The sequence below is a fragment of the Miniopterus natalensis genome, chromosome 2 (genome assembly GCF_054644295.1).
Source record: "Miniopterus natalensis isolate mMinNat1 chromosome 2, mMinNat1.hap1, whole genome shotgun sequence".
In the NCBI taxonomy this organism is placed as follows: Eukaryota; Metazoa; Chordata; class Mammalia; order Chiroptera; family Miniopteridae; genus Miniopterus; species Miniopterus natalensis.
The window spans coordinates 97,005,958-97,031,056 of NC_142082.1; the positions used below are offsets into that span (position 1 = coordinate 97,005,958).

The 25,099-nt window shown below is 40.3% G+C and overlaps 1 protein-coding gene across 1 annotated transcript in view; it reads right to left on the bottom strand.

Moving 5' to 3' along the window:
• ZMYM5 (zinc finger MYM-type containing 5) overlaps nucleotides 1–23,574 on the bottom strand; it is a 41,917-nt gene extending 18,343 nt beyond the window's left edge. Inside the window, exons 1-4 of the mRNA XM_016203566.2 lie at nucleotides 23,492–23,574; nucleotides 22,525–22,597; nucleotides 11,883–12,378; nucleotides 11,550–11,643 (exon numbers count right to left, since the gene is read on the bottom strand). Of these exons, the coding sequence (XP_016059052.1) occupies nucleotides 11,550–11,643; nucleotides 11,883–12,368 (580 nt within the window). The 5' untranslated portion in view covers nucleotides 12,369–12,378; nucleotides 22,525–22,597; nucleotides 23,492–23,574. The remainder of the gene's footprint in view (nucleotides 1–11,549; nucleotides 11,644–11,882; nucleotides 12,379–22,524; nucleotides 22,598–23,491) is intronic.
• Between the last annotated feature and the right edge of the window lie 1,525 nt (nucleotides 23,575–25,099).

The following is a 25,099-nucleotide window of genomic DNA, read 5'->3' on the forward strand; positions in this document are numbered from 1 at the left end:
AAGTAGGTGAAAGTGACATTCAACTCCTCCCAGGAAAAAAATGGAATTACAACTAACATATAAAATAATCAACCAGAATAACCATCTGAAGACTACATAAACAGAAATCTTATAAGCAAACATTTACAGAAAAAGCCACATTGAGACTGATAGGAAGGGTAAAGATGCAAGAAGGACTGGCACCACACCCATGTGAGGCAGTTGAGAATCTGGAGGGATATCTCAGCTGCAAAGGATCCCTTAAGGAGCCAGGAGGTCTCAACACCATTGCAGGTTCCATGGCCCAGGGCACCAGTGCCAGGAAGAGGAATCCAGACAATAGTGAGAAAATCATTGGGGATCCCCTCAACCAGGGAGAAAGAAGTGTGCGAGAAACCCAGGCACCCTCTTAAAGGGCGACTGTGCAAAATCTTGTTCGTGGGCATTCACCCTGGGCTCTGGGAGAAGGACAGTGGCTTAAGGTGGACCAGAGTCATACAGGGAGAGATTGAGTTGTGTGGCCTCTGAGAGAACGCTAGAGGGACAGCTGTCAATGTTCCTGTGCTAAGTCCCTCTCCCACACTGAGGGTTCTTGTACACACACACACACACACACACACACACACATACACACACACACACACACACATACACAATCTTTCCTGGGTAGAGCACTCCCCTCCATGCTGATTCAACCTGGAAAGATGCATTAGCCCCACTCTCCTAACTCCCTGTAGCCCTGCCCTGACAAACTGAAGCCCTGAAGACTTTCTTGGAAGATTCTGGAATAGGTCATCCACTCCCAGGCAATAGCCCCCAGCTCCTGCATCCCCCAATCAGTGCCACTATTCCTGTGCAGAGCCCTTCTGGCCAAATTTTAATCTGTTTTAGCTGATGAACTCTACTGGACTCACTCTAACTATTTCCTGAGACCCTGCTCCACCAAAAAGATCCCCAGGTAGGTGGCAGTTGGTGTACACTAAGACTTTCACTGAGCAGCCTCAGACCCAGCAAGAGCATTGAGTTTTAATCTCCATCAGCCTGGTGAACAGCACTCACTCCTACCTGGTGACTCACTGAGAACCAACCTCATGAAACTTGTGCACGGCCATGGGGTCTTTCAGCGACTAAGCTTAACAGGCAGCTGACAGGCAGAGGTAAATTTCCAGGAGCCTTTGGCCTTTCACTGATCTTCCACAGGCTAGGTTATCAGTGGAAGCCAGCCTTGATACACAGCTTGGCGCATCCCACAACACCCAGGCCCAGCAGAGGCAGCCAAAAATGTATTGCTTTGTAGCTCCTAACAGGTAGCCCAGAGCCTGTCATGAGCAGTGCCTGACATTGACCTGCATGGAAGTCCCTTACCAAAATATTAGCAAACTGAATTTAGCAGTATGTTGAAAAGATAATACACCACAAGTGGGATATATTCCTGGGATGCAAGGTTAGTACAATATCTGCAAATCAATTAACGTGAAATATCACATAAACACAATAAAAGATAAAAATCATATGATCATATTAATAGACGCAGAAAAAGCATTTCACAAAATCCAGCACCCATTTATGATAAAAACTCTCAGCGAAGTGAGAACAGAGGAAACATATCACAACACAATAAAGACCATACATAACAAATCCACAGTTCACATCATATCATATTTAAAAGTGAAAAACGAAAAGTCTCCTCTAAGATCAGAAACAAGACAGGAATGTCTACTTTCATCACTCTCATTCAACATATCATTGGAAATCTTAGCCACAGCAATCAGACAAGAGAATGAAATACAAGGCATCCAAGTTGGAAAGAAAGAAGTAAAACTTTCATTACTTATAGATGACAAGATGCTGTATATAGAGAACCTAAAGATTCCACCAAAAAACTACTAGAATAGATGAATTCAATAAAGTAGGATACAAAAGAAACGTTGAGAAACCGTTTGGATTTTTATACATCAATAATTAACAATCAAAAAAGGAAGCTAAAAAAACAATCCCATTTACAACGGCATTAAAACAAAATAAAATGCTTAGAAATAACTTTAACCAACGAGGTAAAAAGACCTATACTCGGAAAATTATAAGACATTGAAGAAACTGAAGATACAAATAAATGGAAATATATAAAATGCTTATGGAATCCGAGCTGGTGTGGCTTAGTTGGTTGAGTGTTGTACCATGTACCCAGAGGTCACTGGTGCAATTCCTGGTTAGGTTACATGCCTGGGTTTCAGTCTTGATCCTCATTAGGGGGCATGCAGGAGGCAGCTGATCTTGCATCGATGTTTTTCTGTCTCTCTCCCTCTCCTCTCTCTCTAAAATCAATAAAAACACTAAAAAAAAAAAAAAAAAAAAAGCTCATGGGTAGGAAAACTTAATATAATTAGAATGTCCATACTACCCAAGGCAATCTACAGATTTTACAAAAATTGCATCAAAATACCAACGGTGTATTTCACAGAACTGGGACAACTAATCCAAAAATTTATATGGAACCACAAAAGACCCCAAAATAGCCACAGCAATTCTGAGAAAGAAGAACAAAGTTGGAAGTTTCATGCTACCTGATATCAACCAATACCATAAGGCTACGGTAATAAAAACGGCATGATACCGGCATAAAAACAGACATACAGATCAACTGAACAGAATAAAGAGCCAAGAAATAAACCCAAGCCTCTATGGCCAATCTGACAAAGGAGGCAAGAACATACAATGGGTTAAAGATAGTCTATTCAATAGATGGTGTTAGAAAATTCGACAGATATATGCAAAAAAAATGAAACTAGATCACCTTCTTACCCCATTTATAGGAATAAACTAAAAATGGATTAAAGACTTAAATGTAAAATTTGAAACCATAAAACTCCTAGAAGAAAACACAGACAATAAGATCTCTGACATTTCTCTTAGTAAAACTTTTTCTGATATATCTCCTTGGGCAAGGGAAACAAAAGAAAAAACAAAACAAAACAAAACAAAATGGGACTAAAAAGTGTTTGCACAAAAAAGAAAACCATCAAGAAAATGAAAAGACACCCTACTGAATTGGGGAAGATATTCGCCAATGACACATCTGATAAGGGGTTAATATTCCAAATTTATACAGAATGTATGCAACTCAACACCAAAAACAAACAAATGAACAAGCAAACGAAAAAACACTACCCAATTAAAAATGGGCAGAGGTTCTGGCTGGGTAGCTCAGTTATTTAGAACATCATCCAATACCCCAAGGTTGTGGGTTCCATCCCAGGTCAGGGCACATACAAGAAGCAACCAATGAAGGCATAAGTAAGTGGAACAACAAATCAATGTTTCTCTATCTCTAAAATCTAATTTAAAAAATGGGGCTGTGCAGAGGAACTAAATAGACACTTCTCCAAAGATGGCACATAGATGGCCAGTAGACATATGAAAAGATGCTCAATACACGAATCATCATAGAAATGATCATTAAAACCATATACAATGAGCTCTTCCTATAAGGGGATTGAAGTAATCTCTGAAAATGGTTCACTATTCACTTGACCTAGAACACCCCACAATATCATGGAAATCAAGATTCAAACCTGTCCTGCCAGTGTGGCTCAGTGGTTGAGCATTAGCCTATCATCCAGGAGATCAAGACTTGATTCCCAGTCAGGGCACATGCCAGGGTTCTGGGCTCCATCCCCAGTAGGGGTTGTGCAGGAGGCAGCCGATCAATGAATCTCTCATCACTGATGTTTCTAGCCCTCTCTCCCCCTCTGCTTCCCTGTCTCTGAAATCAATAAAGATATATATATATATATACACATATATATTAAAAAAAGAGGTTCAAATCTTCATGTTCATTTCAAGAACACTTGTGAAACTGCCCAGGCCATCGAGGGTTTGCATATTAGAAAAGGCCCCAAGTATATGAAGGATGTCACTTTATAGACGCAATATGTATGAGCCATTCTCTCGTTACAACGATGAATTGGGTAAGTGTGACCAAGCCAAACAATGGAGATGGAAACAGGGTTGGTGACCCAAAAAGAGTGCTGAACTTTTGCTGCACATAGTTAAAAATGCGGAGAGTAATGCTGAACTTAAGGGTTTAGATGTAGATTCTCCGGTAATTGAGCACATCCAGGTGAACAAAGTATCCAAGATGCAGTGCAGAACTTACAGAGCTCAGGGACAGATTAACTCATTCATGAGCTCTCCCTGCCACAGATGATCCTTATTGAAAAAGAGCAGACTATTCCTAAACCAGAAGAGGAGCTTACACAGAAGAAAAATATATTCCATAAGAAACTGAAGACACAGGGGCACACCTAGAGCACCCAGCTCAGATGACTAGGGAGGCTGCACCACTGGGCCCTACAAGACAACTACTACACAAGGCCACTCTACCAAGTCTGGGAGACACTGCAGTTCTAACTAATGCATAGAAACATATACAGGGAAGCAGCCAAAACGCGGAGATGAAGAAACATGTCTCAAATGAAAGAACGGGAGAAATCTCCAGAAAAAGAACTAAATGAAACAGAAACAAGCAAACTACCAGATACAGAGTTCAAAATAATGGTTATAAGGATGCTCAAGGAACTTACTAAGAACTTCAAGAAACTTAGTGAGAACTTCAACAGCATGAAAAAGGACTTATGAACCATAAAACAGAACCAGTCAGAAATGAAGGATACACCAACTGAAATGAAGAATAATTTACAGGGAATCCACAGTAGAGTAGAGGATGCCGAGAATCAAATCAGCGATTTGGAATATGAGGAAGCAAAAAACACCCTGTCAGAACAGCAAAAAGAAAAAGAAAATCCCAAAATATGAAGATATAGAAGCCTCTGGGACAACTTCAAGCATACCAACATTCACATTATGGGGAGATACTAGAAGTAAAAGAGAGGGAGAGCAAGAAATTGAAAACCTAATTGAAAAAACAATGACAGAAAACTTCCCTTACCTGATGAAAGAAATAGACATACAAATCAAGGACGGTCAGAGAGTCCCAAACAAGATTAATCCAAAGAGGAACACACCAAGACACATCATAATTAAAATGCCAAAGGTTAAAGACAAAGAGAGAATCTTAAAAGCAAGAGAAAAGGAGTTAATTATCTACAAGGAAGCTCCAAGAAGACTGCTGATTTCTCAACAGAAACTTTGCGGGCCAGAAGGGAGTGGCAAGAAACATTCAAAGGGATGAAAAGCAAGGATCTACAACCAAAATTACTTTACCCAGCAAAGCTATCATTTAGACTTGAGGTCAGATAAAGAAAAAGCTAAAGGAATTCATCACTACCAAGCAGTATTACATAAAATGTTAAAGGGTCTTCAAGGAAGAAAGAAGAAAGAAAGAAAGAAAGAAAGAAAGAAAGAAAGAAAGAAAGAGAGAGAGAGAGAGAGAGAGAGAGAGAGAGAGAGAGAGAGAGAGAGAGAGAAAGAGAGAGAGAGAGAGAGAGAGGGAGAGAGAGAGAGAGAGAGAGAAAGAGAAAGAAAGAAAGAAAGAAAGAAAGAAAGAAAGAAAGAAAGAAAGAAAGAAAGAAAGAAAGAAAGAAAGAAAATACGAACAATAAGACAGCGATAAATACATATCTATCAATGACTGAATTTAAAATCAAAATAAATAAACAAGCAAAACAGAAACAGATTTATAGATACAGAGAACATTTTGATGGTTGCCAGATGGGAGGAGGGTTGGGGAAAAGGGCAAAAAAGGTGAAGGGATTTAGAAGTACAAATCAGTAGTTATAGTATAGGCATGCAGATATAAAGTACAGCATAGGGAATACAGTCAATAATATTCTAATAAGTATTTATTTTTAAATATGTTTTTATTGATTTCAGAGAGAGGAAAGGGGGGGAGAGAGAGAGAGAGAGAGAGAGATAGAAACATCAATGATGAGTCATTGATCAGCTGCCTCCTGCAGGCCCCCTGTTGGGGATCGAGCCCACAACCCAGGCATGTACTCTGACTGGGAACTGAACCGAGATCTCCTGGATCCTAGGTTGATGCTCAACCACTGAGCCATGCCTGACTGGGCTCTAATAACTATTTATGGTATCAGATGGGTATGACATTTCTTAGGGATGATCACTTAGTAAGTTTCATAATGTCTACTCACTGGAGTGTACACCTGAAACTAATATAATATTGTATGTCAACTGTAATTGAAAAGAAAAAATGATTAAAAAAAAAAGAAGAAACTACAGAAACATAAACTTATGGCCTAGGAGTAATTCTGCATAAAACAAAGGCTAATAAAAAAAAAATCAACAAAAAACCATAATGAGATATCACTTCACACCTGTTAGAATGGCTACCATCAATAAATCAACAAATAGGATCCATGATGGCAGCAGATTGAGTGGAAGCTACACTGATACTCTCCCAGCACCAAACGTATTACAACTAAAATACAGAAAAACCACTGTGGATAATCACCTGCAGTAGAAGACTAGCTGGAGAGCACCCTCATAATCAAAGACAAAATGTGGAGACACATAGAGACTGATAGAAAGAGCAAAGGCATGCGAGGGTTGGCTGAGCTCCCACAGACAGCAGCTGAAGGTCCAGAGGGATATCTAAGCTGTTGGGGATTCCCACTGAGGTCTCTGATGTCTAAACCCCAAGCTGGGCTACACAGCCCAGAGCACCAGAACTGAGAAAGGTATCCACATAACATATGGCTGTGAAAAGCAGCAGGGTTTCTGTCTGCCAGGGAGAGATGGCTGGAAATGCAGGCATTCTCTTAAAGGGCCAATGCACAGCCTTTGTGCAGCCTCTCACCTTGGGCTCCATCGATGGGAGAGCAGAGTGAACTAGAGCTGTGTAAGGAGAATCCAGGGCAGTTGGCTGGGGTAATAGAGCTCACAAAGGGCACCCATCTGGACCCCGGTTCTGAGTCATTCTTCAATATGGCAGAAGAGATCTTTCTCAGGCAGACATTTACCTTCTAAACAGCTTTTGTGGGAGGGGGGGCAATTGCCCCACCCTGCTGGAAAACCTCTAGCCCCACCTTGGAGTTTCTATAGCCTGAGGCTCCTTAAGAGACTGATAACAATCAGCCACCCCACCCTGAGGTGTTTCTACCACCTGAGGCTCACTAAGAGACTGAATAGCAATCAGCCTCTGGGTGCTTTGAGTCTTCCATATTTGCTTCTGGACTTAGGGCTTGGAAAAGCACACCCTGGTGCATATCTTGATCCTATCCAAACACACCCAGCCCCTGCAGAGGAAACCACAAGGTGTGGAGTGTGGAAAACTTCAAACAGGGTACTCAAGGCCAGTCACAAACAGCATCTGGCATTGGCCTGCACCAAAGACCATCCAAAAGACTGGGAGTCCTAGCAGATCTACCTAATATATAGAAACAAATCCAAACAGGCAGCCAAAATGGGAAGACAAAAAACAAATGAAAGAATAAAAGAATTCTCCAGAAGAAATGCTAAAGAAAATAGAGCTAAGCAATCTATCAGGTATAGAGTTCAGAATACTGATCATAAAGATGCTTTACAGCATGAAAAAAGATATGGAAACCATGAAGAAAATTAAAAATGAAATAGTGAAAATAAAAAACCATTGGAAGGAATGAACAGCAGATTAGGGGAAGCTGAGGATCAGATCAGCAAATCAGAAGACAGGGTATAAAAAAAATCACTCAGTCACAGATCCGAAAAGAAAAAACAATTAAAAAACAAGAGGTCAGTCTAAGGGAGCTGTGGGACAACATAAAATGTAACTATATTCTCGTCACTGGAGTGCCAAAGGAGGTCAAAAGTAAGCAAGGGTTAGAGAAACTGTTTGAAGAAATAATGGCAGAAAACTTCCCTAACCTGGTCAAGGAAAAAGTCATACAAGTTCAGGAGTCACAGGGAGTCCCAAGAAAGAAGAACCCAAGAGGCTCACACCCAGACACATCATAATTAAAATGCCAAAAATTCAAGACAAAGAAAAAATCTTAAAGGCAGCAAGAGAAAAGCAATCTGTTACTTATAAAGGAGTTCCCATAAGGCTGTCTGCTGATTTCTTATTAGAAACTTGACAGGCCAGAAGGGAATGGCATGAAGTATTCACGGTAATGAAAAGCAAGGATCTGAAATCAAGCATACTCTATCCAGCAAAGCTATCATTCAAAATAGATGGTGAAATAAAGAGCTTCCCAGGTAAAAAAAGGCTGAAGGAATTTATCATCACCAAACCAGCATTGCAAGAAATGTTAAAGGGGCTGTTGTAATAAGAAGTTGAAATAGAATGAGACACATAGGCACAAAGAAATAAAATGGCAATAGATAAGTAACTATTAATAATAACCTTAAATATTAATGGATTAAATGTCCCAATCAAAAGAAATAAGGTAGCTGAATGGATAAGAAAACAAGACTCAAATATATGCTGTCTACAAGAAACCCACCTCAGAACAAAAGACCCACACAGGCTGGGGGGAAAAATAACTTCTGGAGGACTTTAAAGGAGAGATAGACTGTGATACAGTCATAGTAGGGGATGTTCACACCCCATTGATTTTACTGGATAGATCTTCCAGACAAAAAAATCAACAAGGAAGCAGTGACTCTAAATGACACACTAGATCAGATGGATTTAACTGACATTCACAGAACATTCCACTCCAAAGCTGCAGAATAGGCATTCTGCTCAAGTGCACATGGAACATTCTCAAACAGAGACCACATATTAGGAAACAAAATGATTCTCTACAAGTGATCTTACTCACATGTGGAATCTAATGAAGAAAATAAGCTGATGAGCAAAACAGATACAGAGATAAAGAAGCATGGAACAGACTGACAAATTTCAGAGGGAAAGTGGGGGTGTGTGGGGAGAGATTAACATAAGAATTTATATCCATATATGCATAACCCATGGACACAGACAATAGTGGGGTGAAGGCCTGGGGGGAAGGTTACGGGAGAGAGGATCAATGGGGGAAAAAAGGAGACATTTGTAATACTTTCAACAATAAAGATAAAGTTAAAAAAATCAGCAAACACCACATCCAATAAATTAACAAACAAGTGTTGGTAAGGATGTAGAGAAAAGGGAACCTTGTAAAGTATTGGTAGGAATGCAGATTTGTGCATCCACTATGGAAAACAGTATGGAGGGTCCTCAAAAAATTAAAAATGAAACTGCCTTATGACCCCACAATTCCATTTCTGAGTCTATATCTGGAAAAAAACCAAAAAGCTAATTTGAAAGAATATATGCACCCTTATGTTGTTTACAATAGCCAAGATATGGAAACAGCTGAGGCACTATTCAATAAACAAGTGGATAAAAAAGTGACAGTACATATATACAAGAGATTGCTCAGCCTTTAAAAAGAATGAAACCTTACTATTTCTGACAGTATGGATGAACCTAGAGGGTGTTATGCTAATTGAAATAAGTCAGACAGAGAAAAACAAACACCATATGATTTCATTTATGTGTGAAATCTAAAGAAGAAAACAGAAAATAGATGAACAAGACAGAAACAGACTCATAAATACAGAGAACAGACTGATGGTTGCCAGAGGGGAGAGGAATTAGGGGCTGGGTGAAAAAGGTGAAGGGGTTACATTTTTTATGTGTTTATTAATTTCAGAGAGAGGAAGGAAGAGGGAGAAAGAGAGATAGAAGTATCAATGATGAGAGAGTCATTGATCAGCTGCCTCCTGCACGCCCCCTACTAGGGACTGAGCCCACAATTTGGGCATGTGCCCTGACTGGGAATCGAATGGTGACCTCCTGGTTCACAGGTCAACACTCAATCACTGAGCCATGTCAACAGGGCTTCAATTACTTTTAACACATCTTTCATTATAGAGATCCCAATTTTTTATAATATTACTTATCAGGCTTAACTCTTAATCAACAAAAGGTGTACATAGTAAATGGATCACAAACATGAGTGAAAAAACTTATAAAATGTTTGCAAATATATCATCTTAAGGTCAATGATATATAAATTAAATCAAGATACCACATTTTAGGGATCAGTTTAGTAAACATTAAATAATACTCCTACCCCTGTGGGAAGCTTACAATATGGGAAAAAAACTCTTGTTGTAAGAAAATAATACAATTTTCTGGTGGGGGAAATTTTGCATTAACCATCAAAAGCTTTAAAAAATACGTTCAAATTTTGATTTAGCAATTCCATCTATATAAACTTTTCTCAAGAAAATAGACAAGTGTGCCAAACTTAAAGAGATATTCTTGAGAACCCTGTTTACAATTAAGAAAACTAGAAACAGCCCTAGCTGGGTTGGTTAGTTGGTTGGACCATCATCCCATACACCGTCAGGACCCATACCTAGGTTGTGGTTTCAATCCCCAATCAGGCATGTAGGGAAAACAACTGATCTGTGTGTTTCACTCACATTGATGTTTTCTCTCTGTCTCTGCCTCTCTCACACTCACTCACTCTTTGTAAAAATCAATAAAAACATAACCTTGGATGAGGATTAAATAAAAAATTAAAAAGAAAATAAAGGAAACCATAAAAATGCTAAAAGAAAGTAGAGGAATGGGTACCTCAGACAAAGGAATATTTTATAGCCATGAAACTTCTATTTTCAAAATGACATAACGTTCTAAAATTTAGTCTAAATAAACCAACAAAATACAAAACTATATATAACATGCTCTAAATTATATTTTTTAAAACCACAGAAACAAAGACTGAAAGCAAACAAACTGAAATTTCCACAGTGGTCACTTCTGGTTAGTGGAGTAAGGTGACTATGATTTCTTTCAAACATTCTATAATAACCACATAGTATTCTTATAACCAGAGAAAAAGTTTAATTGGAAAAAAAATACTAGTGTTCCATTAAAGCAATGAGTGACTAGATTCATAGCTCTAATTACTTTTCAGTCCTTTCCCAAAATTCTAAGTTGATCAATAGCTAAAAAGTACTAAAAAGGCCAAAAAACACTGCCAAGAACACCCTCCCCCTCTAAAAACAACAAAACAAAACAAAAAAATTCCCATCAAAACCCAACATGTCATGAAAAAAGCCATAAAAAAGATCTGCTAAGTTTTAAATAACTTTCATTATATCTTAATTTTTTCAGAACAAGACTTTTAAAAATATAGGTCTATGAATTAAAGGCAATAAACCTTTAAAATTAAGCAATAAAATGCTGATTTAAAAATGAAAACCAGAGACAAGGAATTTAAAAATAAACACCTGTTAAGCAAAAACTGAAATTTCAAGTTACATAATTATAAATCAAATAAAATTCAATTACTACATAATATTACTTTATATACCCCTTTAGTTCAACCCATCTTTTTATTCTATGATTTTTACATTAAAATAGACACTAGTAAACAAGGGCAGTGGTAGTGGTTATGGAGTTTTTCAATGAAAACACTTTAGATGTAAACCACAATTAGTAAAATAGATTAAATTTCTGAAAGTTCAGAAACCAAATAAATTGCACAGTTTTATTCAGCAAAATATTCTATTAACCTGAAAGCCAGGAAGAAGAACGTATTTCACATAGAATATAAGTGAGATAGATAACAGCCGAAAGTTTATTTACTTGGGGTAGAAGATCACTCACAGCTTACCAGGACTATGATGAGTTGCAAATCCTCCGTTCTGAAATTCATCTCCTGTCACATTCATTCTACCAGGATTAAAAGGTCCTACTCCAGTCTTGGTCTGTGAAGTTAAAGATGGGGTGTATGTTTGTATGTTAACACCAAAACTACTTGGCTGAAGTCCTTTAGCGACATCTCCCAAGTTGGTATTCTATAGTGATGTTACAAGTGTAATCATTAAGTTCATATCTCGCCCAGCATTCACAGAGCTTACACCTGTTTCTAAGGTTGTAACATTAGCAATTTGAATTTCAGAGTCGATTCTGTAGTGATAACACTATTACCCATTCCTACATTTACCTTTCTTCTTGAAAGACTGGAAGTGGAGAAATCCACATCTTTGGTTCTGTTTTTAGTTCCTGGAAGTCCCCATTCAATAAAACTGAAAGAATTTTTCTTTTTCCCTCCATTTGTTTCTATGTCCTCTTCATCATCAATAACAATAGTCTCACTTATATTTCCCTTCTGAGAAACCAAATCTCTTGAGGAAGGAATTATGGAATCATTTCCTTGTAGCTTTTCATTTCTTGATGAAGCAAATATAAAATTTCTTTGATCAGCTATTATTGAAGAAGTTGAAGGAGGTTGTATAGATTCAATAAACACAACATCATCATCATCATCATCATCTTCCACCAATGAGTTTCTATATCTATTAACTAAAGGACTAACTGGATGATCAAGTGAATTTCCTACATCTGTGAGACTAGCTGCCATGGCTTTACTCCCTAATAACACAGGAGTCTGTTCAGTCAAGTCTAATCCTCCCACTGAACCTGTGTCCATGCCAAAGAACCTGTAAGAGACAGAGAATGGGGTGGGGGTGGGGGGAGTTAGAGTATGATTATTGCAAGAACTAGCACAAATGAAATTTTAAATTCTATTCTTTGTGATTTTTATCTAACATTTAGGGAAAACACTGTCACCCATTCTGTTTTTCCTCTCCCATTAACCATATAATGCTTACTTCTTAAGAATTAGATTAAAATTAATTATCCAATTTTTGGTAGTCCTTAAAAAAATTACTCCACTAACAGTAAAGTCCTCATTTACACCATCAATAGGTTCTGCGACTTTAAGGGAAACATTTAAGGAAATCAACTTTACCATAGGCTAACTGATATAAACACGAACTAAGTTCCTACAGCATCTCATCAACATTATAATAAAACATTTTTGAGTACCAGTTATACTCAATTTGACTTACTCCCCCTTTAGAAGGAAAAAATACTTGTCTTCCTTTAAAATAGAATAAAAAAATAATTTATCAAGTACTAATAATCCAGAATCCAAATATAATCAATATGCTACATGTACTTCTATCTACTAAAATGAATGGTATTGCCCAATCCCTATTTCTCTAGTCTTTTGTAATTTTTTTTCAAATTCTCTACTTCAAACATAACTCTATGATTAAATCTTTCCGAATCATTTTTGTCCTCGTCCTGGAATTGTAAGACATTATGCTGTGTTTTCTATGTAAAAGTCTAAAAACAACCCTGTGACACAGGCATAATTTAATACATTTTGCATATCAGGAAAGAGATGCTAACTAAATTGTTCTAGGTAAGCCCAAATAGAACTTAAACTCAGGGTTCTAATTTTAGGGTCCAAATTCTTAATCACTCTGTTATATTCAACAAACATTTCTTTGTACCTCGGTATGACAACTGGGTATGACAAAGGAAAGGATCCAACAGAGGGACACAGTTGAAGAATCTGGAGAAGTGAATTATCAATAAAGTGAGGCTGATGAGGATACAGCTGAGATGAGGACATGTGCACAAGTGGCGGTGAAATTGATCTTTTTAAATAAATATTTTATATTTTAATAAACATTTTATGTTTTTATTGCTTTTAGAGGAGGAAGGGAGAGGAACAGAGAGGTAGAAACATCGATGAGAAAGAAACATCAATCAGCTGCCTCCTGCACACCCCCTACCGGGGATCAAGACCGAAACCCAAGCACGTGCCCTGACCAGGAATTGAACCAGTGACCTCCTGGTTCAGGGGTCAACGTTCAACCACTGAGTCACACTAGCCAGGCATGACCTTGAAGAGATATCACAACTATCTCCAAAGCCAGAGGGAAAAAGTAGGCATAACTGGAATGTACGTAAGTATGGAGAAATGATAGGTGGAAAGCAGAGGTAAGTTTATCGATGCTGGCCTGAATTTTCTTAGCTAGTAACTCGAGACTAAAGGAGGTGGAAACTGTATGGGTGTCAGATATTTTAATAAAAAACTCACTTCATTTCATTTTAAACACCTCATATTGAACTATGCTAAGTAACATTTCTATCCTATAATTTTCCAAAGTAATGTAATTGATAATAGTTACAGTCATATAATAGGTGTTATGTCAATAATATATTAATTTAGTTAATGCTTACATGAGGTAGGAACTATTTTTCCAACTTTATCCATTAGCAAACTAAGACTCAGAAAATAAGGACTCTGCCTCGCCTGCCCAAGTCTCCACTGCTGGGAAGGATAGAGTCAGGATTCAAATCCAAGAAATCTGACTCCAGAATCTATCTTATAACTACTACGTTACATGAAATTAATGTATAAAACAATTTTAAAAAATCACTCATCTTTAATTACAATAAGCAAGTTCATTAAAACAAAATCAACATTCAAATAAGTCAATTTAAAAGATGCAGAAATAATGAATCTAAGGAACCAGTATAAAAGGGTTACAAAATAAACACAAAAGTTGGGATCGTGGCGAACACTCCTTCAGTAAACTTAGTATGTGGTTGATTTTCAAAAGCAAGAGACAATAATTTAGCCTTAACTGAGTTATGAAATATAAGAACTGTTATATACGAACTCTGTCCTTTCTATATTTGAATGCAAAACAAAACAGAACAATTTCTGGAAAAGAGCTATAGCTGACTACACAGTAGACTCTTGTGGCCGCTATGTCCTAGGTCCTGTCTCAATCTTTTCAAAAGAAAATAATACAAAGGGCATTTTTTCTTTATGCTCAGCTCACTGCAGTCACCTACCTCTGAAAAAAGTTTAAGTATTCACCTATTTTCGAAATCCCAGATTATAAAAAAGTTAACCACGACTAAAAGCCATTGTGCATTTAATTTAACCATCTAACACTTTCTTAATTCCATAAACACAAGACTAAAGAAAAGTTTCTACTATTTCTATAACATTATTCAAAAACAGAGAAAACGTTATGGTTTTCCTTATTAGCTATGTGTCACTGAGCAAATTACTTCACTTCAATGAATTTTACTTTTCTAAACTGTAAACTGTAAATGGGGATAATATATGACTCCGTGGTTTTTATTCAGATAACTGAACATTCAATTCCCTAGTGTCTACCTGGACTATACTAAAGGGTGCAAACAATGTTAAATCCCTATGTCATGATAGAGTATTTAGGCAAATCCTTGGCCTATATCCTAGGATATCAACAACAGTCTAATCAATCTTAAACATTTATCTAGTCTTGTGGTATCTCATTCATTTACAAATTATAACTATTTAATGTTTAACTGATTTTAATTTTGTATGATAAATGAAAATTAACGTAAAATAAAATAATGTAAAATCAAATGAAAATCTGCACAGAGAAGACTGATACAAAATTACATTACCACTATACAAAAAGCTTGGCTGGGGATTTTCCAAGATGACAGCGGATTGAGTGGTGGCTACACTGACACTCTCTCAGGATCAAACTGGAATGACAGCTAAAATATAGAAAACCCATCCTGAATAATCAACCGGAACTGAAGACTAGCTGCAGAGCACCCTCATAACCAAGGACAAAAAGTGGAGACCACATAAAGGCTGGTAGGAAGTGTGGAGGAGCACATGGGCTGGCTGGGCTCATAGGCAGCAGGAGGGATAGTTCAGCTGTAGGGGGTTCCCGCTGAGGACTCTGAGGTATAAACCCCAAGCTGGGCTTCCCAGCCCAGAGCACCAGAACTGAGAAAGGTGCCCGCATAACATCTGGCTGTGAAAAACAGCAGGGTTTCTGTCTGCCAGGGAGAGACAGCTGGAAATGCAGGCACCCTCTTAAAGGGCCAATGCACAAAGTTTCCTGTGTAGCCACCCACCTTGGACTCTAGGATAGGGAAGGCAGAGTGGACTAGAACTGTGTGAGAATCCAGGGTGGCTGGCTGGGGGAATAGAGCTCAGAGGACAGCCATTTGGATGCCTGTGTTGAGTCATTCCCCACACAGAAAAAGACATCTTTCTCAGGCAGACATTTACCTTCCAAGCAGCTTTTGCCTTGGCAGGAAGCAACTGCCCCACCCTACTGGAAAACCTCTGTCTGCACCTTGTGGAGTGTCTATAGCCTGAGGCTCATTAAGAGGCTGAATAACAGCCTCTGGGTGCTTTGAGTCTTTGCTTGATTTGATTCTGGACCCAGGGGCTCGGAAAAGCAGACCCTGGTGCACATCTTGGTCCTGTCCACACACACCCAGCCCCAGCAGAGGGGACCACAAAGTGTGGAGTGTGGAAAACTTCAAACAGGGTACTCAAGGCCAGTCACAAACAGTGTCTGGCATTGGCCTGCACCAGAGACCATCCAAAAGACTGGGAGTCCTAACAGATCTACCTAAAACATAGAAACAAATCCAAACAGGCAGCCAAAACTGGGAGACAAAAAACAAGCCCGAAGTGAAAGAACAAAAGATTCCTCCAGAACAAGAGCTATATGAAATGGAGATAAGCAATCTATTAGATATAGAGTTCGGAGTACTGATCATAAGGCTGCTCAACAGTATGAGAAGAGATATGGAAACTATGAAAAGAATTAAGAATGACACAGTAGAAATAAAAAATACATTGGAAGAAATGAACAGCAGATTAGCAGAAGCTGAGGATCTGATCAGGCAATTAGAAGACGGTAGAAAAAAAATTAATCAGAAAAACAAAAAACAATTAAAAAATAGGAGGACCGTTTAAGGGAGCTTTGGGACAACATGAAATGTAACAATAATAAGTGTGCCAGAAGATGTAGCAAGCAAGCAAGGATTATAGAACCTGTTTGAAAAAATAATGACAGAAAACTTCCCAAACTTAGTCAAGTAAAAAGTCACACAAGTTCAGGAGGCAAAAAGAACCCAAAGAGGCCCACACACAGACACATCATAACGAAAATGCCAAAAATTCGAGACAAAAAGAGAATCTTAAAGACGGCAAGAAAAAAGCAATGTTTCCTACAAAGGAGCTCCCATAAGTCTGTCAGCTGATTTCTCATCAGAAATTCTACAGGCTAGAAGGGAATGGCATGAAGTATTCAAGGTAATGCAGAACAAGGATCTGAAACCAAGCATACTCTATCCAGCAAGGCTATCATTCAAAACAGATGGTGAAATAAAGAGCTTTCCAGATAAAAAAGGCTAAAGGAATTTATTACCACAAAACTAGCATTGCAAGAAATGTTAAAGGGACTGCTGTAATAAGAAGTGGGAATAGAACAAGAAACAGAGACATAAAGAAATAAAATGGCAATAGATAAGTATCTATTAATAACAACTTAAATATAAATGGATTAAACACTCCAATCAAAGGACATATGGTAGCTGAATGGGTAAGAAAACAAGACCCAAATATATGCTGTCTACAAGAGACCCACCTCAGAACAAAGGACTCCCACAGGCTGAAGTGAAAAATAAAACTTCTGGACATAGTATGGGATGTTCACACCCCAATGACTTTACTGGATAGATCTTCCAGACCAAAAAATCAACAAGGAAACAGTGACTCTAAATGACACACTAGATCAGATGGATTTAAGTGACATTCACAGAACATTATATTCCAAAGCTACAGAATACATATTCTCCTCAAGTGCACATGGTATATTCTCAAAGATATGTTAGGACACATGTCAGGACACAAAACAAGTCTCTACAAGTTCAAGAAGACTGAAATCATATCAAGTATCTTCTTGTACATTTACACAATGGAACACTATACAGCTGTAAAAAAGAAAGATCCCTTGCCCTATGGAACAGCATGGTGGGACCTGAAGAGTATTATGCTAAGCAAAATAAGTCAGTCAGAGAAAGACAAGTGTCACATGATCTTACTCATATATGGAATCTAATGAGAAAATAAACTTATAAACAAAATAGATCAAGATACAGAAGCATGGGACAGATGGATGAATCTGAGGGAAGGCAGGGGTGGATGGCTGGGTAGAGATTAACCTAAGAATTTATATGCATATATGCATAACCCATTGACACAGATAACAGTGAGGTGAAGGCCTGGGGGGAGGGGTACGGTGGGAGGAGATCAATTGAGGGATAAGAGGGACATATGTAGTACTTTCAGCAAGAAAGGTTAAAAAAAAAAAAAGGCTGAAACCAAAGCAGGACTCAAATGTAAACTGTCTCTAGGTAATGGATAATGACCTTGCAAAGTTAACAGGGTGTTTACTTAGGGGGTAAAGATAAGAGCTAACACTAAAACAAGCATATATATGAGGGTACTTTGCCCGATTATACTGAGTTACCTTAAGTAACATCTCATCTCACTGTTGTTTTAATAGGCACACCTTGGAAAAATTGGAGGTTCAGTTCCACACCACTGCAATGAAGTGAATATTGCAATAAAGGGTGATACACATTTTTTGGTTTCCCAGTGCAAATAAGTTATGTTTACATTCTACAGTAGTCTATTAAGTATGAAATAGCATTAAGTCTAAAAAAGTGTACATAACATTATATGTATATAAATAAAACATAAAACTTGCCATTTTAATCTTTTTTTTTTTTAAATTAAAAAATATATGTCTTTATTGATTTCAGAGAGAGGAAGGGAGAGGGGAGAGAGAAAAACATCAATGATTAGAGTCATCGATTGGCTGCCCCCTGCATGCCCCACACTGGGGATGGAGCCCAAAACCCAGCATGTGCCCTGACTGGGAATCGTTCGGTGATCTCCTGGATCATAGGTTGATGCTCAACTGCTTAACCATTTTTAAATGTACACTTTGGTGTCACAGTTTTTTTAAATGTGCTGTTTAAAAGTTGCAAAAAATTTTTAAGGAATTAAGTTATAATTAAGTATCACTAATTTTCTTCAAATCACGTAATTAAAAAATTAACTGAATAATAGCCATTCAATATGCAATTATATTTATGTACAATTAGAAACTTACATATTTAAAAGAACCAGTTAAAACACTGAAACTCAAAGAGAAATGTGGAGATATTAATGACAAGATTAGCACATGAGGAGAAAGGTAAACTAATCTGCTTATGAACCTACAAAAATTAAAATCACCTTAAAGTATTTAAAAATATTTATTGTGGCTGGCCAGGCATGGCTCAGCAGTTGAGCATCCACCTAGGATCCAGGAGATCACGGTTCGATTCCCGGTCAGGACACATGCCTGGGTTGCGGGCTCGATCCCCAGTTGGGTGCATGCAGGAGGCAGCCAATCAATGACCCTCTCATCATTAATGTTTCTCTCTCCCCCCTCCCTTCCTCTCTCTCTTAAATCAATAAAGATATATTTAAATATATAAATCAATAGATATATTTAAATATATACATATATATATTTTTTTACTGTTTCAAAGGTTCATTTTGGCCGCCTATAAGCACATCTGTATTTTCTAGGCTCTATTAAAGATAATTAGGATGGCCGGGCTGGAGTGGCTCAGTTGGTTGAGCATCCCGTGCACTGGAAGGTTGCTGGTTACATTCCAGGTCAGGGCATATACCTTGGTTGTGGGTTTGATCTCCAGTCAGGGAACATATGGAAGGCAACCGATCAATGTTTCTCTCTGACACTGATGTTTCTCTCTCTAAGCATGTCCTCCAGTCGGGATTTAAAAAAAGATAATTAGGATGTATGCTACTTATACTTTCACAAAACTAACAACTGTTACTTTATATATTTACATGAAAATAATCTCAATTCCAAAACCACCACCTTGTTTAGGGAATATATACTACAAGCATTCCCATTTAAAGTCACAAACAAAATAAAGGTGAACCCTACCACAAACAGCAAGAGGATTACTGAAGTGCCTAAGTACAAAACTGCCATCTAGAAATCAATAGGGATTAAGCTGCTAGGTTGATCACAATTAACTTCATACCTTTCTAAGTCTCCAGAAACACCACACAGGAAAAAAAGAAACAAAATTAACATTTTAATTGATTTTTTAGAGAGAGGAATGGAGAAACCTGATGAGAAAGAAACATTGATGGGCTGCCTCCCGCACGCCCCCTACTGGGGATCAAGGCTGAAACCCAGGCACGTGCCCTGACCAGAAATCAAAACTATGACCTCCTGGTGTATTAGACAACCCTCAACCCACTGAGCCACACCAGCAGGGCCATACCAGCTGGGCAAAAGCAACAAAATTTTGTAAGCGGAAGAGCAGATGGATGAGCAGTTAACTAAGCTAACCTGAGAGCCAAACTCTAAAACCGTGATGGAAAAAGCTGAGAAACATTCTGATTTAGTCTACCAAAGCCTTAAAGGGCTCCAGATATCCCTGGAATAGGAGTAGGTGGCTAAACTAAGAACGTTGGGAAATCCTCAATCCCATCCCTCCTTACATGTTCATGGTGACAGGTCTTTCCCCACCCTGGCACAGGTTCTAGACTTTTATTCTCTGGAGAAGATAGAATGTCTTGGGTTCACCAAGCAAGGATGTCTGCTTCAATATCATACAAATGAAATGGCTCAAATCCCACTGATCCCAGGGAGCAACATCCAGACCTCTATCTTCCAGGCAGCAGACTATTTTCTGGAAGTCTTCTTTCTCAGAAACACTCTTCTCTGTGGAATTAGGAACCAGCAAAAAGGAAAGACCTAAAGATAAGGACTCAAGAGGTTTCCCATCAATTGTCCTAAAGAGTCATCTTAGAGTGAAGCTTCAACCTGAAAGCCCCACTCACTCTTCCAAACTGCTTTCTACTTCCCAATTCTTGATCAGGAGGTGACCAGTCAAGAATTAGGAAATATCAGAGAAAAGCTTCTGATAAGAAAAATAGTTAAAAGAGATAAAAACAAAGGAGAGATAATACAGGAAAAAGGAAATGTAAAATGAAAAACCACAAAGTTATCAGTACTCAAGATGGATAAGGGATGAACAAAAGACCATAAAAAAGGAACACTTCTTACATAAAAAGAGCTTCCAGAAATTAAAATTTAGTAGAAGTGGAAAACTCAGCAAAAGGCTTGAAAGATAAAGCTAAGGAAATCATGTAAAAAAAAAAAAAAGGATAAGAATTAGAGCTGCCATTAATGTGTGTGTGCCATAACTTGGCAGCAGGCTATTTTTGGGTAAAGCCCCTTAAACCAGGTACTTTACCAATTTTTATACTTATTTCAATTTTCATACCAATCCTGAGAAGACACACATAACTTACCCATTTAAAAATGTGCATGCTAAAAGTGCATTTAATTAAGATGTACATTTGTAAATGTGCACAGTACAGGTTTAAGTATTGACCTTACTTAGTTTGCACTTGCCAACGAGAGCAGATGTGTACTCTGAATACCACTAAAACCCGATCCTTTGTTTGACATCATGATGAAATACCCTAGAAACACTCTGATGAGAAAAGTGGCTTTTCTAAGTGAGTGTAACCGGGTCAGTGACTTGTTACCTTGTGATCTTAGTCCCTGCTAGTTCCCTTTCCCTGTGAAGGCCCATCACAGATCTACTAGAGCCATACCCACGTCCTATCATCTCCCCAAACTAGCAGGGGAAAGTGAAATATCACTTCAGGTTTCCTAAGAAAATTACCCAGTTGAACAATATTCATTCCTAAAAGCTAGACATAGCACTCTACCTCCTAACAAACTGTCCTAAGTCTAACTAACTAAAGAGGTGTGCTACGAAGCATAACACAGTGTAAGTGAAAGCCAACTTTGGCCAGGAGCAACAAGGGAAAGGGAAGGCAGGAATGCTACTATGGGAGATCAACAAGTTTCTTTTTGAATACCAATGGAAAATTGCTTGATCAGCTTTAAAGGACAAAATAGGCAGACCAAAGACTGTACAGAATCCCAGACAATAAATGTAGAATTAGATTTTTTTTAAAAAATCATCATTTTGTCCAGCTGGGTGTGGCTCAGCAGTTGAGCATCAACCAAGGATCCAGGAGGTGGTGGTTTGATTCCTGGTCAGGGCACATGCCCAGGTTGTGGGCTGGATCCTCAGTTGGGGGGCGTGAGGGAGGCAGCCGATCAATGATGACTCTCATCACTGATGTTTCAACTCTCCCTCTCCCTTCTTCCTCTCTCTGAAATCAATAAAGATTAAAAAAATAAATAAATAAATAAATAAATCACCATTTTGAGACTCCTTAATAAAATTCTTGATTCAAGCAAGAATTGGTGGTTAAAACTATTACCTGAATAGCTGACAGAGAACTGGGCATTTTATTGTGCCAAAATGAACACCAAATAGATTCCTTTCTGGTAACAAGGAAAAAGCACATTCACTTCATAATGGAAGGATCAGGTGGTCACTACCAATTTAGTGGTCAATCTCAGAACCATGTAGTGTGACAACTAGATTACCTCCTGATGTGATGCTGGGTGGGGGACCAGCAGGTTACATAAACATAACTCAAATATCAGACAAACACATACAAAAAATATTGTCAACTTTAAAACAACAGGAGAGTTAGATTTTTCTTAATCCAACAGCAAACAAAAAAATTTTGGATCCATTATAAAGGAAGGAAAATATATTAAATGCAAAGCCTGTAAAATAAAACTACCTTTAAGTCCTATTTTGGAACTCTAGAGAGTATCAGTGATGGTAAGTATCACCACCCACTTCCAAACCTAGCAGGGCTCTGGGGACAGGGTCCACCCAGGCAACTGGTTCTTTGCCTTCAAGATAACAGAAAGTTAAATCACACAGAACACCACTGTACTATTGCATTCAGTGTATGAAGCAGAAAAATAGGGTTAAATTACTCATAAAGGAGATATCTTCCTCCTTAATTTCTGCCAAAGCGTCACCAGGCTGGCCTGAAAGTGATTCCCGGTCCTAGAATGGGAGAAAAGATGAAAAACTGTTTAGTTACAGCCAACCTGGACGCTACACAATTCCCACCCTGCAGAGGGAAGAAGAGGGACAAAGAATAAGAGTTCGGCGCTCTTTTGCCCTCCCCCATCCTCCAAAGCGGCGGGGAAACCAGCTTTAAAAAACTACGGTGACCGCACCACCAGACAGAGCTGAGTCTGTTCCCTCAAACTACAGAACGGGGGTGGGAACGGGGTGGGGGTGGGGGCAGAGGCATCAAGGCTGCTCAAAGGGCGGGCGGGGCAAACGTTGCCTGGACGCCAGCAAGGGAATGGCGTCCCCTCCCAAATAGACCCAGCCGGTGTCTTCCACGTCACTCCAGGCACCAAGGTAGGAGATGCACAGGTCTGAAATCTCCCATGTAAGTCCCAAGTAACTGCCCAGGGTCCGAGACTTGCGCCCCTTCGGCCCCCGGTCCACCATGAGAAACGCGCCCCAGTAAGACCTAAAGAGGAGCGGGGAGCAGACCACGGCGCGGACGCGGAACCTCGCCCCCAAACTTGGGAACCCCAGGCTCTGGAACAGCCCCGAGAGCGGGAGGACCTGGTGCCCCTCCCATACCTTCTCCCGGACAGAAAGGAAAATGCCCGCGGCGTCCCCGCCCGGGCCACCAGGCCTCGCCGGCGAGCCCGCAGCCCTGAGCTGCGATAGGACAGGAGTGAGCCCGGACTAGTCCCCAGGGACCGACGCGTAGCGGCGGCGGCGACGGCGGCGGCCGAGCCGTGGGGGTTAGTCCCGGGCCGGTGGGAGGTTCCGGAGGCCTCCCTAGCCCATCTCCGCCTCCTGAGCCTGAGCTGCGCCCAGCCACCCCCACTGTCGGCGGGCCTGGAATGCGAGGACCGCGGAGACAAGCCTCACCCGGTTCTGGCTGCAGCTCCTCCGAACGAAACCTCCCCTTCCCCGACCCACCCCCCTGGGCGACGCGCACAACTCCGCTCAGTGCAGTCCGGGATTAGGCGCTGAGAGCAGGCGGCTGAAGCTGCGGTGCGCCGAACACGAGCAGACCCCGCCCCCTTCGCTTCCATTGGCTGGCGGGGAGGTCCAGCCGGGGCACCCAGGGCTCGTCCATTAGCGGCGTCCGCCTTCCTTCAGGACCCCTGGAAGGGATGGCCCGGGGGCTGTACGTGAGGCACAGGCCACACCCCCGGCCGGGACCAGAGCACTGTCCCTCCCTCCTGCCCCGCCCCTGCCCCCGCCTCGCCGGATCTATTAGGTTAGTGGCCCGAGTATTTTTTTGTCGCCGCCCGGTCACGAGCTCGCTCTCTGAAGAACCGGCGGGAGGTTGCTAATCATCTCGGGACGGCCCGAGACACAGGACGAGCCGCCTGCCCTCGCTTGGGACGGGGTCGCGACGGTTCCTAGCGGACCTGCTGAGGGAGGGACGCCGCCTCGATGTCCCCAACACCCTCATGTCCAGGCCTGGAGGCCCAGTGCGGGCCGCCGGGTGGGGGCAGCCGTGGGCCAGCGGGGCCCGCGGGCGAAGGTGTGCTTGAGTAATCTGGGGATGACGCAGGTCCACCTGCGTCTCGTCCGGTGAAGAGCAGCCCCGCTGCTGGTAATGGCTGCGGGAGGAGATGGCGTCCTCCATCTTGTCGGGACCCACCCGGAACCGGGCCTTTTGGGCTGGGCGACATGTCTCGGGCAGCCCCCGCTGAACTACGCCATTCGGCCAAGGAATAGCCCGCTCCCAGCATCTGCGTAGGGCCCGGGAACAGGAAATGGCAGGGAAACCCAGACGCCGCTCTTCGCCGAAGAGGCCAAGATGGAGGCGCTGCGGCTCTCTGGGTGCCCTCGCCGTCGGCCTGCGTTTTCCCCTAGCGACTGTTAGTGGTATTACAGCGATGGAGTGGGGTTTAATGGAAGTTTGTGAAAAACTATTTGGATCATAATGTCTGGAAACAGATAACATCATTTAAGTGAAAAACAGGTTGAGCCGCATTTGATTACTTCTTCTGGTTACTTATGGTAAAGATAGGTTTATTGAGTTACAGTCGCAATTCACCTAAGACAAAAGGATGTTCATAGGCTGATGAGAGTCCTGGTTTTCTTCACAGTGCTGTATTTCATGGATATTCCTAATGTCACCAAGACTTTTTTATTTGCAGCCCTCAATTATTGGTTGGGAATAAATGAAGTATTTCCAACATTTTCATAACTTATAAATTATAGTCATCCCTCTTGTGTTAAGCACATGTAAATGCAAACCAGAGGTAAGTTGAGTTAATAGAGAAAGCTCTATAGATATAATTTTTAAAAATCTTTGATTTCCGAGAGAGAAACATCAATGATAAGAGAGTCGTCATTGATTGGCTGCCTCCTGCATGCCCCTACTGGGGATCAAGCCTGCAACCTGGACATATGCCCTGACCAAGAAGCAAACTGATCTCCTGGATCATAGGTCAGTGCTCAAATGCTGAGCCACGCCCAGCTGGGCTCTATAGATATAATTTAAAGTAAGGTCTGCCA